The following is an 11,930-nucleotide window of genomic DNA, read 5'->3' as shown; positions in this document are numbered from 1 at the left end:
CGATAGGCAGGGGTGGGGGCTAGGAGGGAGCTGAGTGGGAGGGAGGAAATGGGACAGTAGGAGAAACGCAGGTGTGGGAGGGACGTTCGAATAGGTTGGGGACAGAAGGGTTATGACGCTGGATGGGTTTCAGGGAATTGCTTAGGACGTTAAGAAGAGGTGTCTGTGGGCCAAGGAGGGCCTAGAGCAGGCGTTTTGTGGAGAAAGGGCGTGGAAACTTGGAAAGATGTGCGCATCGTGCCCTCCCCCGACAGGCAGCAGGGCATGGCGATGGCCCCTCTTGCTCACCCTTCCCGGATGACCGCCTCCGCTCTGAATGGACAGCAGTCCCCAAAGCCCTTCCGTGGGTTCCCAGCCTGGCTGCCACACTCTGACCACCACCTCTTGCCACCCTCCCCCACCTGCCATGGCCCAGCGCAAGCCGACCCCCTCCCCCCCTCCCCCACTTCGGGAGGGACCTGACCTGGGGCTGATCACATCCGGGGCACCCTGGAAGCTTTCCTGAAGCTTGCTCTCCAGCCCGACGCCCACCTTGACCAAGTAGGAAGCTGGGTCCACGGCGCAGGCCCAGTAGCTGCGGCCCTGGGTCACGGCCACGTCCCCCAGGACCACATCCACACTCAGGTGACATCCAGTCAGCAGCCTCTCGGCCGCCAGCAGCAGGGGCAGCCCAGGGACGCTCCGCACCGCGCGCTGGTCCTTGCTGATGGCCAGCCGCTCTCGACCTGCACCCCAGCGGCCATCGAGGAAGAAGTGCAGGACTGTGGGGAGTGGAGGGGTTGAGACAGAAGGGCTTCAGGGACGCCCATGGGCCCTGGGGACTGTGAGGTGTCAGCACAGGACCCTGGGAGACTTCAAAACTGGGCACAAGTTGCAATGTGATTCAGTCACCAGGCATGGGCAGGGTGCAGGGGGACGGGGCCTGGGAGCTGGCCTGGGGGCATAAAGAAAAAAGAAGGGGAACCCCCAAAGGGCATGGGGCCCCAGGAAGAGTTTTAGTGGCAGCTGGTGAGCCAGGAGACCTGCCCCCTCATAGGCCCCAGGGTGCGGGGCTTCCCCAGCCCCTCACTCTAGCCCTGCTCACACTCGGCCCGCTGCTTCTCACCCCAGGGCCAGAAACGGCACCCACCCACTACAGACGCCATCTCCCACCTCATTGGACTCCACAACCCTAAGGAGCCAGTGGGAGCCAGACGGGGCTTTGATTATCATGAAACCCACAGGCCGGGAGAACCGGCCCTCTAGCATCGCTGTGAGTCTGAGTCGGGCGGCAGTGAGAGTGGGGGTGAGGGAAGAGGTGTCATGTGGGGACTTCAAAAAGCGCGTGGGGAAAAAGTCCCACGATCTTTGACCTCATTCCACTTTCCACGCACGTTCTGGCGCCCCGGCTCAGGCGGCCACCTCCTGTCTTCATACGAGGCCCCTGGAGCGCACAGCGGGGTTAAGTGGTGTGTCCAGAGCCACGCAGCAGAGCTGGGGCACCAACCCAGGCACCGGCTTGCTCCGCAGCTACGGTGTGCGACCCTGCCCGCAGCGCCCGCCCCAGCGGCCGGCCGGCTCGCTGGTCCCGGGCTCACTCACTCACCTGGCGCAGGGGGCGTGTGCAGGTGCACGTCCTCGCTGTACTCGCCGTAGCCGGCCTTGTTGCAGCCGCGGACGCGCAGCACGTACACAGAGCCCGTGTCGGGGTTCTCCAGCAGGGCGCTGGTGCCCCTCACCTCCTCCCGCCGCTGCCAGCGGGTGGGACCCGGCTGGGGTGGCACGTCTGTGCGCCGGAACTCAATGGTGTAGTGCCAGGCAGGCGGCGAATGAGGGGGCAGCCGCCAGCACAGGAAGATCTGGTCGTAGGCGAAGGTGCGCTGGGTGTCGATGACCGGCGCCTCCGGCACTGCAGGGAGAACGGGCGGGTGGGGTCAGTCAGGGCCTGGCCTTGGGGTGGCATGGAAGGTGGGGGGAGGCAGGGACAGGGCAAGCAGCGGGAGCCGGGGGGTGAGTGCGAGTGAGGGGGCTGGGCCCAGGGCACAGCCAGGAGGGGCAGAGCCCCAGGGGAGGGAGAGAGCAGGGGGTGGGGAGGGGGGCAGGAGAGCACTGAGAGACGTGGGGTGGTCTGTGTTCTAGGTCTGCCACTATCTTGTTCCAGCCTTCCGCAGGTCACTTTCCCTCCCTGACCCTCAGTTTCCTCCACTGTCAGATTGAGGGGATGAGACCAGATAAGTCTTGGGGTCCCTCCACCTTTGACATTCTAGGCCTACAGAGGCACCCCGGGAGATGCAGGCAGAGGCCCCTGGAACCCAGGCAAGAGGGCGCTGAGCAGGAGGAAGGGAGGCGATGAGGAGGGAGAGACAGGTGTGAGCAGGATGGAGAGTGGGGAGATGACAGAGGGAAAGCAGGAGCTGGGTGTGTGTGGGGGGGTGCGAGGTGGAGGTCAAGGGCAAAGTCGGGGGAAGTCCAGAGGGCAAAGGTCACAAAAGCAGCAGGGAGAAGCAGAGGGGGGGGGGAGGCAGAAGGGAGACAGTGGGCAGTTGTCCAGGGGGGAGGCCCGAGAGAGGGCTGGGGAAGGTGGGAAAGAAGGAGGCAATGAGTGGGATGGGGGCGGCAGGACCCCCGGGCAGGGCCGCTGACTTGCCTGGGTGCTCCGGAGCAGTCTGCGGTGGCCACAGCCTACAAACAAAGAGACGGAGAAGCGGCGCTGAGCGCGGTGGGGCTGGGGCGGTGTGGCAGGGTGGGCTGGGTGGGAAGGGGGAAAGGCCAGGAAGGTCCCCGGTGGGCACTGCCCTGCCCCCCGGGCCCGCTGCTGGGGAGGGAGGGAGGAAGGCTGTAGTTGGGTATGGGGCCTGGCCACCTCCTCACCTCGCAGGAAGTTAAGCTCCGTCAGCAGCTTCATCTCACGGGCCACGTCCAGCTGGCAGTGGCGGAAGGAGGAACTGGCCGCTGGCCGGAAGGTCTGGAGGACCTCAGTTGCTCGGGCGATCCTGTGGGAGGGGCGGGTGGGGGTCAGGTCCAGCCTGGTGGGCAGCCACCCTCCCCCTTTGAGTCTTCCTTGTCTGCCCCGAGGGCCCTGGCATCTGTCTTGGGTTTCTGCTCGGCTCCTTAAGGGTAAGCGGGGCATCAGTTTGGTCTTATGACAATACCCAGGGCCCCCAGCTCTCCTCCTGGCAACCAGTATTCTTGACACCATCTTAGATGTTGGCTACACCCAGAATTCCCCTGAAGGCTAGAAGCCCACCCCCCCATCTCGCGCGACAGGCCCCAGGTACCTGTTGTGCAGCTGCTTGGCTGCTTGCACAAAGCAGGGCTGGTCTGTTTCCTTAAGGACCTCCTGGGCGTAGCCCACCAGCCCCGAGCCATCCAGCAGGCTCCGGTGCTCCTGGATCTGGGCGCTGAGGCGGGCCAGCCGCTCCTGCTGGCATTCCTCAATGGCCTGAAGCAGTGATGCCCGCTTCTCCTCCAGCACAGCCCCCAGCCCCCGCACCAGCTGGGATACCTCTTCCCTGGCCTGCAGGCCACTCACCTGCCCAAAGAGAAACAGCCATAGGGGCCTGACTTCCTGTGTCCTTTTGAAGGCAGCACAGCAAGCACCGGTGCCAGCCTCCTGGGCACCACACCACAGCTAAGGTCACAAGTGACGGGAAGGGCCTATACACCCATCCCAGTAGGAGCAGGTGCTTGATGACCCCAGTGGGTTCACCCCCTGACCATTTGTGCTGAGCTTTCTGACCCATTAAGGAGCCCCAGACGGAGCACTCGTGTCCGCTGGCCACTGTGCCATCTCACTGCCATCCTGGGTCAGCCAGCTCTCGATCTGGCAGGAGGTATCAGAGCCTCACTCTGGTTCCCACGCCAGGCACATGTGCCGTCCCAGCAGGCAGCTGGGCCTGCGGGCTCTGGAGCAGAGTCCCTGGGGCTTTCTGTGCTCTCCCTGCCCTGAGCTGCAGCGGGCCCTACCCCCAGTGCAGCCCCAGGCACAGCCTGACCCAGGGCACCAACGTTCTTGCCAACCAGGTTTCATGAGAACTTTACCACTCATGAGCCTCCCCCTCCTCCGGGCTTCCTGAACCTGCAACCAGGTGACTGGGCTGAACCCACTGGCACCTGCTCCTGGCACACTCCCAGGCCCTGGGTCCACATCCACGGCCTCCCTCACCTCTGTGTGCCTCACGGTCTCCTCTAGCTCACAGATCTGGGTCTGCACCGTGTCCTGATTTCCCAGGATGTATGTCAGGCTCTTTGTCAGCTTGTCCTGAGGGGGAAGAAAGAGGTGGGCATCATGCCCGGCCTGGCAGAAACCCGGAGTGGGAAGGTGGTGCTGAGGGGGTCAATGTGTTAGCACTGGGGTTTACTGAGCAGGGGCCCTCACCTTGAGGGCCTGATAGGCGCTGAGCACCGGTGTGATCTTGTGCCCACTGTGGGTACGCCGCACGCGGCAGAGTTGGCATACAAGCCGCTGGCACGTCTTGCAGTAATGGGTCACCTCTTCCTTGTGGTCTGGGCACATCAGGCCCTAGGGGCATAAAGAGCAATAAGACAGTCAGCCAGCCAGTGGCATAAAGGTCTGACCTACCCACAAGAACAAGTTGGCGCGCTCGCCCACACGGGCAGGTGCAGGTAGAGGGGTGTTCTGGCTAGTGGTGCTTCACAGCGCCACCTGGTGGTGGTACACACCAGCAGCCAGGAGAGCCTTTCCTGCTGTCCTGGGCAATGTCCACTTATTTCATCAGCAGGGCACAGCACCTCCCTTCCTCTACCTCCTGGGGGCGGGGGGTGGTGCTGTATGGTAGTGACAATGAGGAGAAGGATTAATCGTGGCTTTACAGTTAATAATTAACCTCGCCCATTATCCTGGCTGTATCCACAGAGCCTAGAACAGCATGGAGCAAATAGGTGCTCAATAAATATTTGTTCAAGGAAATGAATGTGTCCAGCCCTTCTCAGACCTTTCACAAACATTATCTCAGCGTTCTCTCAACTCTCTACAGGCAGAGATAGACCTTGCAGGGCAGATACCATCAGGGCTTGCAGGGGAGATGGAGGCCCAGCTTGCTGATGCTGGTTACAGAGCACCCCTGCAGGCCTTTGCAAATGCTCCGCTCCCTGCTGCTCCCAGAAACCAACCGGCCCCCACCCCTCTGCCTTCCCTCCTTAGGTTCTGACTTACCTTGGGGCGGAAGGAGAGGCTGGGCAGGGTGGGCTCATGCTGGGCCTTCTGGGTGCCCCAGGGGTGGAAGAGCTTGAAGCACTCATTGCAGAAGGTGGCTCGGCACTCCGCACAGCCCTTGGTGGCCTCCAGAGGAGGGGGCTTGCACAGTTGGCACAGGATGGCACCGCCCACACTCACACTCTGCCGGTACCGCTCCACCACCCGCTCCAAAGTCAGGTTCCGGAAGAGTCCCGCCAGGCCCCTCTCCCCCAGTTCCACATCACCCTGGCAGGCTGGGCACGGGAACACGATCACCTGGGGGTGCAAAGCGCCTCGCTTCCGCCCCGGGTATGTCCCAAAGCCTGTGGACGGGGCCAGGGAGAGTGTCACAGGTGGCTGGGTGGGAACATGTTCACATCCGTTTTAAAAATTAGATTTGTCTGGTAGGAGTCTGGAGGAGCAGCATCCCCACCCCCAGAAAGACAGTCGGATGCCCCTGACCAGTGATGGGCCCCTTCTCTCTTCCTCAGAACATCGGAACACCCAACCAACCCCCACCCTGCCTCAGACCCTAGCCCCACCTGACTTAAGCAGCCGGTCCAGGCGATCTGGTTTGGGGAGAGTCCTGCGGGAAAGGCGGGGGCTGCGGGTGGACGGGGTCGACGCAGGAGAGGTAGGCTCCGAGCTGGGGTCCCCACCATAGCCCACATAGCCCTGCTGGCCCAGCACCTCCCGGGCACAGGCCTGGCAGACGTTGTGGGTACAAGGCAGCACCAGTGGCTGCTTGTACATCTCTTGACACACTGGGCACAGCAGTTCCTTCTCCATGTTCTTCATGCTCGTCTGTGGAAGGACCAGGGGGGAGGCCATTGGGGGGGGCGCACTCCGCGGGGCAGGACCCTAGGCTGCCCTTAGGGGCTCCAGGGGTCTCTGGAAGGAGCGAGACAAATAGCTTCTCCCCGGCACTGCCCCTGTCAGACCTGGCCGGCCCTCTAGCTCCTTCTCCATTTCCCTCTGGCCAAGTGCCAGGCCCCTCGAGGCGCAGGGCAGGAGGGAGCACGAGCCCCACTCCCCGCCACTCCCGCTGCTGCAGTCCAGCACGCACCTCCACACCTGGCCTTGATCCCATCCCCCCACACCTGGTCTTGATCCCATCCCCCATGCCCAGGCCGCCCGCCCCGCGCTCCTCTCAAGGACACCGCCCATTCCGCAGATGGGCGCGGACCCCCACCCCCTTGGCGACAGCCCCCCTCAAGACGGCTGCTCACAGCCACACGCCGCTTGCTCTCCGCACTGCCAGCTCGCCCCATCCGTCCTCCCGCCGCCGCCGCTCCGGCCTGCGGCCGCCCAGCCACCACTCATCTCCCCTTTTCTCCCCTGCCTCCTCCAGTCCCGACCCAGCCCAGTCCCCGGCGCCCCACTCCCATCTCCAGTCCTCCCGCCCCCTCCGGCGGGCGACAACCCCCTCCCCACGCTAGGGGGAGACAGGCGCCCCACCGACTCGCCCCCTCCCCACCGGAAGTACCCCTCCCCCTTTTGTGGCAGGGGGTGTCCGCAGGCTCTGCCCCACCCCTCCACACCTCACCTTGATCCCTCTCTTCGCAGCCATCCCGGTCAGGGGCGCAGCTGACACAAAGGAGGGAGGGGCAGGGAGGGAGGTGGAAGGAAGTGGTGGGGGGGAGCAAGGTTGGCACCGCCCCTGGGAGAGCCGGGCACCGGTTGTCAAGACAACCGCGGGCTCCGAGGCGGCCCCCGAGTGGGGGTGCGGTGCGGTGGGGTCTTCAAGAAGGTCCAAATTGGGGACAGCACCCTGGGGAGTATCCTTCATCGCACCCCCACGTGTCCTGAGTTTTTAATTTTCCAAGCTCCACACGCCCCTCTTCCTAGCAGAGCCCCCTCCTCCGCCACCCAGCCCCAGCCCGGGTGCACAGCTGGCCGCCATCCCAGCCCACCCGCCGCGACTGGGCAGCTCCTAGCTCCTCACACCCCGGCACAGACGCCTCTGAGCAGCCCGGGATTACTCTCACACCTGCACCCGGATTTCTGATTTCCGCGTCGTCAGCCCCTTCGACACCCGGCACACATCCCAGCATCTCCCCGAATCCAAATCCACACCTGTCCCAGGTTCCGGCCTGCCCCGGACCTCCCTTGCCCCTCGACCCCACCTCAACTTACACTGATGCGGACCAGTGCGTCCATGATGGAAGTGAAGGTCTGCATCTCGTCACCCTCGGCCATGGCCCTACCGTCCCCGCCGCTGCCCGCCCGTCCCTAGGTGCCCGGTCCTGGCTGCGGCTGCGAACCCTGGGCTTAATACAGGCACCCAGTGGGGGTGTAGGGAGGGGTGGGGGTGAGATGTCACTGCGCATGCTCCAGGGACTCGTCTGGACCAGCGCCCGTGGGGTAGGGGGGTGGGAAATAGTTCTCCCCACGTGGTTCTCCGAAGGCGGTCGGGGGGTTGGGTATCATGGAAGAGTATTTGAGTGGGTAGCCATTTCTTATGTTCGCATCCTTCACTGGACGCTAATGGAAAGCGGGAGGCTAGTTCCAGAGCAAGATGGGTTCCGGGGTGCATTGGATTTGGGCTTGGGCAAGAGTCCACGGGAGATGCTCAAGCAATGATCATGCTCAAGCAATGATCATGGAGGATGGAGGTTTGGAGAACAGTCACTGGGGGAGACATGAATGGCAAGGAAGGCAGAGTCGCAGACGTGAGGGGATGAGCCCTGAGCTCAGTGACTCGAAGAGACGAAGCGCGGTTCGCCCTCAGAAACAAGCAGATGCACTTGGGTACCGCGAAAGGCGGAGGACTTGGGCGGTGGCCCAGGATGCTCTTCAACGTCCAGGAGCTCCTCCCGTCCGCTAGAGGGCGCTGCGTCCTGGAGCCGCCCAGGAGAACGAGGAGGCTAGGGAGGCGAAGGCTGCGTTTGGATGACGCATGCGCACTGCCAACGACACCCGGTTCGGCTCGGGCACTTCGTTGGCCAGCGGCACCGACTGGACTCCCCGGCAGGCCATGATGGGTACCGGGACTGCCGAGATCCCCGGGGCGGACTAGCGGGGGCCGGAGTCGGGGCGGGCCGGTTCCTCCCCCTTCCTGCAGAGCTGACGTGTCCTCAAGTCTAGGGAGCGGGCGTTTCCTTGGGAAGGGTGCCGGGCGTCCGGGGCTGGGGAGCCCATCAGGACCGCTGCACAGTGGGGGAAATTGAAGAGTGAGTGTGGCTGCAGCCCCGGAAGGTGGACGGACCGGCCGAGCCCTCTTGCCGGGGGGCTGGAGCTGACTCTGCCCCTCTTCTCGCCCCACTTCCAGTGGTGGGTACAGGCACGTCGCTGGCGCTCTCCTCCCTGCTGTCCCTGCTGCTCTTCGCTGGGATGCAGATGTACAGCCGCCAGCTAGCCTCCACAGAGTGGCTCACCATCCAGGGCGGCCTGCTGGGCTCCGGCCTCTTCGTCTTCTCCCTCACTGTATCCTCCCCAGGCGAGCGGGAAGGGGGGTGTGAAGGTGTGTGAAGAGGGGGCGCCACCGCCCTGGCTCCGCGCCCTGGTTTCTTGCCCTACTCCTTAACTCTCGAAACCCAGGCCTTCAATAACCTGGAGAATCTTGTCTTCGGCAAAGGATTCCAGGCAAAGATCTTTCCCGAGAGTAAGTGCAAAGTGAGGGGGATCCTCTCCTCCCTAGCGCCTCCACCCCACCCCACCCCCAACTAAAACCCACGCTCACTGCCACATAGTGACCCTATGGGACAGGTAGGGTGCCTCTGTGAGGCTCTGAGACTGCAACTCTTTAACTCTTCACCAGAGCAGAAAGCCCCGTTTTTCTCTCCCAGAGCGGACCTTTCCAAACCTGGCCCCACACATGCAGCCTCCTTACTACCTCATTACCACTCCGTATTTAATGTGCAGGGCGCCCTGGTGGTGTAGTGGTTACCATTGGGCTGCTAACTGCAAGGTCAGCAGTTCTAAACAGGCATCTGCTCTGCAGGAGAAGGTGCAGCCTTCAACTCAGTCTCAGAAACTCACAGGGCAGTTCTACCCGGGCTCTTAAGTGTGGCTATAAGTTGGCATCAACTAGATGGCAGCGAGCTTTGGTGTGAGATCGAAAAGGCTGCTGTTGCTCTTGAGTTGATTCTGGCTTGGGGAGACCCCATGTGTGCTCCACAAGCGTCTTACGGCTGCCACCTTTTGGCAGCCAATTGCCAGGCTTGTGAGACACCGTGGGTGGGGTTGGACCACCAACCTTTCTGTGGGTGGCCCAGCATGTACCCATCTGTGCCCCCTCGGGATGCCAAAGGTGGCTGAGGGGAAGGAAGTAAAAACTGTCTGCAGACTTTTAGACCCAGGACCTTGCCTAGCTTTTGGTACTGGACGAGATGGCCTCTGATCGGCTCACTGGGCGGTTTCAGGAGAACAAGCCAGTTTGGGCTGATTCTGCTTATCCATCCAAGGGTGGGACTCTCCCCTTCTTACCAGAAGAAACAGGGCTGAGTTTAGAGAGTGGGTGGGGGTGACAGGGATGCTTCTCAAGCCAATTTTCGTGAATTCCATTGTGTGGAGTGTCATTCAGGCCATCTGAAGCCTTCTTATCATTGTCATGCCATGCCCTTCCAAGCAGGCCCCCCCCAGATTCAGAAAGTCTCAGGTTTCTCCTGCCACTTCCGCTCTAACCACTGTGTTTTGGTCCCCTCTTGCCTCCCTAGTTCTCCTCTGCCTCTTGTTGGCTCTCTTTGCATCTGGCCTGATCCACCGAGTATGTGTCACCACCTGGTATGTGCCCGGCAGCTGGGGAAAGGGTGCAACTCCCTGGCCTTTGACACTGGACCCTGCCAGGCCTTCTTCCCGAGGGCTCCCTCCCTGCACCACCACCCCTTTATCCTTGCCCATTTTCTTAAGCCTGAACCTGGATTCTTGCCCGAGGCTGGTGTCCACCCTGGGAAGCACCGGGCTGGGCGAGTGCCCACTGATGACTTGAGCCTCTTTCTGTCTTCACCTCACAGCTTCATCTTCTCCATGGTTGGTCTGTACTACATCAACAAGATCTCCTCCACGCTGTACCAGGCAACAGCGCCGGTCCTCGCCCCGGCCAAGGTCACGGGCAAGGGCAAGAAGAGAAACTGACCCTAAATGTCCAATAAAGTTGATTCTTTGTAGTTCTGCGAGCGGTGCGCCGTGAGGGGCCTCCCCTGCCAATGTCTGCCTTGGGTTTGACAGTTCTCGGTGCAGCTGACAGCTGCTTCAGGTTTTCAGACCTTGAAGGGGGGCAGGTGGGGGGGCACAAGGGGCCTTTCCCTCTAGGTTGTTCACCAGACATTTATTGGGTGCCATCCGCGCCTGGCACTTTGCCAAACTGTGCAGTGGCATGCGCTGGAGTGACACCCCTCCCATCGTGGAAGAAAAGGACACAGCTGACCTGTGGTCTGGACCCGGTGAAGTCCTGCCCATCAGGACTGGATAGACCCAGGGAGGGAAAATAAGAAGAGGAAAAGCCTGCCACCCCTGCACTGTGCCCGTCATGGGGTTCCTTTTGCCCCCTGCGGGCAATCTGTGACCCCAAGTCTACCTTGAGCTAATTCATGTCCCTCCTGCCTGTTCTGCCTTCATCCCCATGTGGGAATTCCCAGCTGAAGCTCACACCCGGGCAGGGGTCACCCCCAGGTCGATCACCACCCATGCTTCACCTTCTGATACCTTCATTTTTCTGCTGTGTCTCAGCCAGGACGTAAGATACGTCCTAAATGTCAACCAAGCTTGCAACACTTCAGGGGCAAGGCTGCCAACTGCGGAGCCAGCCTGTGTCTGTGCAAACACGAAGGTGACTGCTGGGGCCCACTGGTCAGTGCTCTCCCAGGAGGAGTCCCTCCGTCTGGGGTGCCTGTCATTCAAGAAACCTAGGCACCCTCTTTCCTGCCGGCACATTGCCGCACATGGGCGGTGAGCAAAGGGGTGGTTTAGGGAACACATCCCTTTCTAGAATGGACTCCTGTACTAAGAGAGGCACCTGTGTTAGGGAAGAAGATGACCAAGTGAAAGTAGTCCCCGTCATGGGTGGGGGGCACCCCTCTTTCCTGCCTTTGTGGCCGGAATCCTAGATCTTTCCATCACGGGGCTGACAGTGTTGTGCAGTTTCCCTGTCTGCCTGCAGAGGGCGGCACGGGCCCACATCTGTGTCCAAGGGCGCGTGCAGGAGGACCCTGAAAGCCCTGGCTCGGAAGCCTGCAGTCTTGAGGCCCGGGAGGGAAGCGGTGCAGGGCTCCGCAGGCTTGCAGAACTGGCCGTCCGTTCCCTCGGGCCTGGGCGTGGGAGCAGGGCTCGTGGAGAACTGAACTGCCACGACAATATCGCAGTTCCGGCCTCGGGCTCACCTGGGATGGGGGTGAAGGGCGTGCGGGATGGGGGAACCTCTGAAAGAGAAGAGGCTGTGCCTCTTAAAGCGAGTGGCCCCGCAGAAAGCCTGACTCGGTTCTGGGTCTCACTTTGTGGAACCTCGATCTTCTCCTCGCCTGGGCTGGGAGCAGAGGGCTAGCCGAGTAAGACGCAGCCTGGGGAGGAGGCACCGTGCCTCGCAGGAGTGGGCGTGGGTGGACCCAGGAGGGCAGGGAGGCGCTGGGAGCAGGTGCTGCTCCACTGCCTGGCGTAATGACCCCTTCCTCTCGGACTGGGCGCATTTACAAGGCAGGTTGGCGCCTTCCTTGACTCTCCACCCAGCCTATCTCTGGGCTGCGTGGTTGCAGGCCGCTAATTACCCCTGGCAGGGGGATCACGGCCACCTAATCACCATCATTAAGTAAGGGGGGGG

The 11,930-nt window shown here is 62.2% G+C and overlaps 2 protein-coding genes across 4 annotated transcripts in view; one reads left to right on the top strand and one right to left on the bottom strand.

The window, feature by feature from the left end:
• Window positions 1-7,449, bottom strand: part of TRIM46 (tripartite motif containing 46) — a 9,057-nt gene extending 1,608 nt beyond the window's left edge. Inside the window, exons 1-9 of one of the 2 annotated variants that reach the window (XM_004714658.3) lie at window positions 7,313-7,449; window positions 5,719-5,980; window positions 5,156-5,499; window positions 4,358-4,501; window positions 4,145-4,240; window positions 3,258-3,511; window positions 2,851-2,972; window positions 1,586-1,888; window positions 464-761 (exon numbers count right to left, since the gene is read on the bottom strand). In XM_004714658.3, coding sequence (XP_004714715.1) covers window positions 464-761; window positions 1,586-1,888; window positions 2,851-2,972; window positions 3,258-3,511; window positions 4,145-4,240; window positions 4,358-4,501; window positions 5,156-5,499; window positions 5,719-5,980; window positions 7,313-7,375 — 1,886 coding nt within the window. In that variant the 5' untranslated portion in view covers window positions 7,376-7,449. Of the gene's footprint in view, window positions 1-463; window positions 762-1,585; window positions 1,889-2,850; window positions 2,973-3,257; window positions 3,512-4,144; window positions 4,241-4,357; window positions 4,502-5,155; window positions 5,500-5,718; window positions 5,981-6,722 lie in introns of both variants that reach the window. The other variant, XM_045298511.1, reaches the window with a different exon arrangement.
• Window positions 7,450-8,054: 605 nt separating this feature from the next.
• KRTCAP2 (keratinocyte associated protein 2) lies at window positions 8,055-10,284 on the top strand. Of its 2 annotated transcripts, none has more exons than XM_004714657.2 (5): window positions 8,055-8,160; window positions 8,448-8,602; window positions 8,717-8,780; window positions 9,835-9,901; window positions 10,132-10,284. In XM_004714657.2, the coding sequence occupies exons 1-5, from the start codon at window positions 8,076-8,078 to the stop codon at window positions 10,250-10,252; spliced, it is 492 nt and encodes a 163-aa protein (XP_004714714.1). In that variant the 5' UTR covers window positions 8,055-8,075; the 3' UTR covers window positions 10,253-10,284. The 2 variants fall into 2 exon arrangements, with proteins under 2 accessions (XP_004714714.1, XP_045154447.1); XM_045298512.1 differs by lacking the exon at window positions 8,055-8,160 and adding an exon at window positions 8,181-8,349.
• Window positions 10,285-11,930: the final 1,646 nt, after the last annotated feature.

The sequence above is a fragment of the Echinops telfairi genome, unplaced genomic scaffold (assembly GCF_000313985.2).
Source record: "Echinops telfairi isolate 266 unplaced genomic scaffold, ASM31398v2 ScPeMD7_7425;HRSCAF=8463, whole genome shotgun sequence".
NCBI classification, from domain to species: domain Eukaryota; kingdom Metazoa; phylum Chordata; class Mammalia; order Afrosoricida; family Tenrecidae; genus Echinops; species Echinops telfairi.
Note: the sequence above shows the minus strand (reverse complement) of the source record. Positions and strands in the feature narration are given on the sequence as shown.

Excerpts from the sequence above, each read along its gene's own strand:
- KRTCAP2 (XM_004714657.2), top strand. The coding sequence starts at position 8,076 with ATGCGCACTGCCAACGACACCCGGTTCGGCTCGGGCACTTCGTTGGCC. Across the intron at positions 8,161-8,447 it reads TCCCCGGCAGGCCATGATGG|TGGTGGGTACAGGCACGTCG; the intron begins GTACCGGGACTG and ends CCCCACTTCCAG. Across the intron at positions 8,603-8,716 it reads TCTTCGTCTTCTCCCTCACT|GCCTTCAATAACCTGGAGAA; the intron begins GTATCCTCCCCA and ends CTCGAAACCCAG.